The following is a 2,593-nucleotide window of genomic DNA, read 5'->3' as shown; positions in this document are numbered from 1 at the left end:
GGATAATGGAGAAGACATCTCCACTTAAAAATTGAAAAATGAAAAACTTTGGAGTCAGTCTTTCATGGAGTTACAACTGCTACAAGTCAACAGCGTGGAGCAGGTGTCCGAACACGGGAGGGCCGCTTCCTGAGCCTTGGTCCGGGCGACCAAAGATTTCTTGCACACCAAAGAATGCAATTTTTCCTCCTCTGTCCTCTCCGCCTCCACGTCTTCCTCAAGATCCCCCATACTTCTCAAGCTCCGCCCACTTTCGTTCCTGACAACGGAAGCGCGCCGGGGAAGTTCGTGAGGGATACAGAGTTCATGCCCTCCCCCACCTCGGCCACCCTGGACGATGGCTTTGAGCTCACGACGAACAATCTTGCTGCGGAAAACGTACACGAGCGGGTTGCACGCGCAGCTGAACATAGCTAGGACTGTCGAAATGTGGGACACGATGGGGTAGAGGGGAGACTCTTCGCCCAGCCCCGCCTCTATGCCCATCACAACGAAGTATGGCGTCCAGCACACGGCGAAGCTGAAGAGGACAAGGAAGCTTGTCACTGCGGCTTTCCACTCTTCCTTCCTCCACAGCAAAGATGACGAGCGGCTCGAAGACTGGCTGAGGCGCCGTATGATGGGCACAGAGCTGCTCCGCCTCCGGGAGTTGATGGGCGTGGTTTGCTGCTGTCCGTTCTCGTCTGACTGACAGGGCGCGGACGAGCTCCCTCGAATCACGCTGTTTCTACGTGCTCGGACAATGTTTCCGCGAGCAGCTCTGAATATTCTGGCGTACGTCCACAACATAGCGATTAACGGCAGGAGGAAGCTGAAACTGATCATGAAGAATGTGTAATATCGGTCAGAACCGGACACACTTGACCACTTGACCGTACACACCATCTTGTGTAACTGGAACTGCATAGAGTTCCAACCCAACAATGGAGGGGCCGAGATTAATATCGCCAGGACCCAAATACACACGATGAAGCCGTAGCATCGCCTTGATGTCAGTCGCATTGAGTAGTGGAGAGGCGTAACCACAGCGAAGTATCTGTCAATCGAGATGACTGCCAGGGTGAAAATACTCGCGCTGACTACCACGTTCATCAAGAAACCCGTGCAGACGCACCAGACCTCTCCAAACACCCACTGCTTGGTCAAAAGCGACGAAAAAGCGAACGGCACAACGAGCAGAGTGTTCAAACAGTTGCAGACGGTCAGGTTCGCGACGAATCTGTTGGACATTGACAGCGTCTTCCTCTTGCAGAAAACGACGAACACAAAGGCGTTGGCCACTAGACTGGAGAGGAAGACGAGAACCAAGATGGCGCTCATGACAGCTGTTTCCGCCTGAGTCATCTCGGCTCCTGCGTCACATCCGCCGGGCTGGGCCGTGCCTCCGGCGGCGCCGACAGTGTTCACGATCACGTTCACGTTGTTCCTCATGACCAGATGGTCTGCAGACGACCCATTCCTGGACAACGCCATTACGATGACGTCTAAGAAGAAATCTTTATAGCAAATTTAGGAATGTCTAACGGATTAAACCACCAGACGAATGATTACTTCACGCAAACCTTTAACACAACGCGCTTGTCTTTTTCTGGTGCTGCGATATTATGCAGGCAAGTTTCAACGCTGGCATGATAAAGCAATGAGTTCTGATGACAAGCTTTCTCGGGGAATTTCGTTCTAATTCGACGACATTTAGATTAAAATTCTTACAGTTCATTGCTAAATAATGTTTGTGAATACAAGCACTCTTCGTGATATGACTGCAATTATCAGCTGCATTTTGTGTAGAAGAGTCTTTTCAGGAACCTCTGCTTCGTAATAAATCGCACTGACGTGAAACAGTAAACCCAACAACGATGTCAACTCAAAGTATCTTGCTAGACGGCACAACTGATGTAATAAGAGATGGCAAAAACGTTCTTAACGATCACGACAACAGAATCTGCTCTCAACCTCGGCCTTTTCTTTTCTTTTCTTTAAAAAAGGGGCAATAAGATGTCAAAAAGTCAAAATTAGAGTTCTTGACTTGACCGTAACAGTGCTTCTAGTCATACACAATAGATCCAAGCGATAGTTGGAAAAAAAAAGCTCATTAAAATAGAAGAGAAAAGAACACAGCTGCTAATACTGATCCGCTTCGAGAAACGTGGTCGAGTGTCAAAACGCGCGGTGCTTGCTCGAGAACTTGAAAGATTTGACCAGCCGCACGCTCACCCTGGACTCGAGTCACCCACTCACTCGCTCACCCTCTGCGTCTCGTCCAAGTTCTATAATTGTCCCCGCACTCGTCAGTGACAGAGCGGGTCTTGGATTTGGAGGGAAGAAACAAAGGGACGCTATCGTCCTCGAGTGGCTCTCAGCGACAACTCTTGTCCTTCGATTTTGTGTCAATGACGTAAGCCATACATCAAAGCACGTAACCATTGGTCGTTCTATCTTTAGACGGTTGCTATCTCAGCAGGGTCTGCTGTGAATGAAAAGAGAAAAAAAAGGATGTGAAACAAAGCGTTAGTGAGTGACAATGTGGTTGTGGCTAATCTTTTTAAGGAACGAAGAAAAAAAAAAGACCCCCCTCCCCCCAACAAAACCCTAC

The 2,593-nt window shown here is 49.1% G+C and overlaps 1 protein-coding gene across 1 annotated transcript in view; it reads right to left on the bottom strand.

Annotated features, from left to right (window-relative positions):
* Positions 1-6: 6 nt before the first annotated feature.
* Positions 7-2,593, bottom strand: part of LOC101849666 (G-protein coupled receptor 161) — an 11,283-nt gene continuing 8,696 nt past the window's right edge. The window contains exon 2 of the mRNA XM_005091490.3: positions 7-2,467. Coding sequence (XP_005091547.1) covers positions 55-1,473 — 1,419 coding nt within the window. The 5' untranslated portion in view covers positions 1,474-2,467 and the 3' untranslated portion in view covers positions 7-54. The remainder of the gene's footprint in view (positions 2,468-2,593) is intronic.

This window comes from Aplysia californica, unplaced genomic scaffold (genome assembly GCF_000002075.1).
Source record: "Aplysia californica isolate F4 #8 unplaced genomic scaffold, AplCal3.0 scaffold00031, whole genome shotgun sequence".
NCBI lineage: Eukaryota > Metazoa > Mollusca > Gastropoda > Aplysiida > Aplysiidae > Aplysia > Aplysia californica.
Note: the sequence above shows the minus strand (reverse complement) of the source record. Positions and strands in the feature narration are given on the sequence as shown.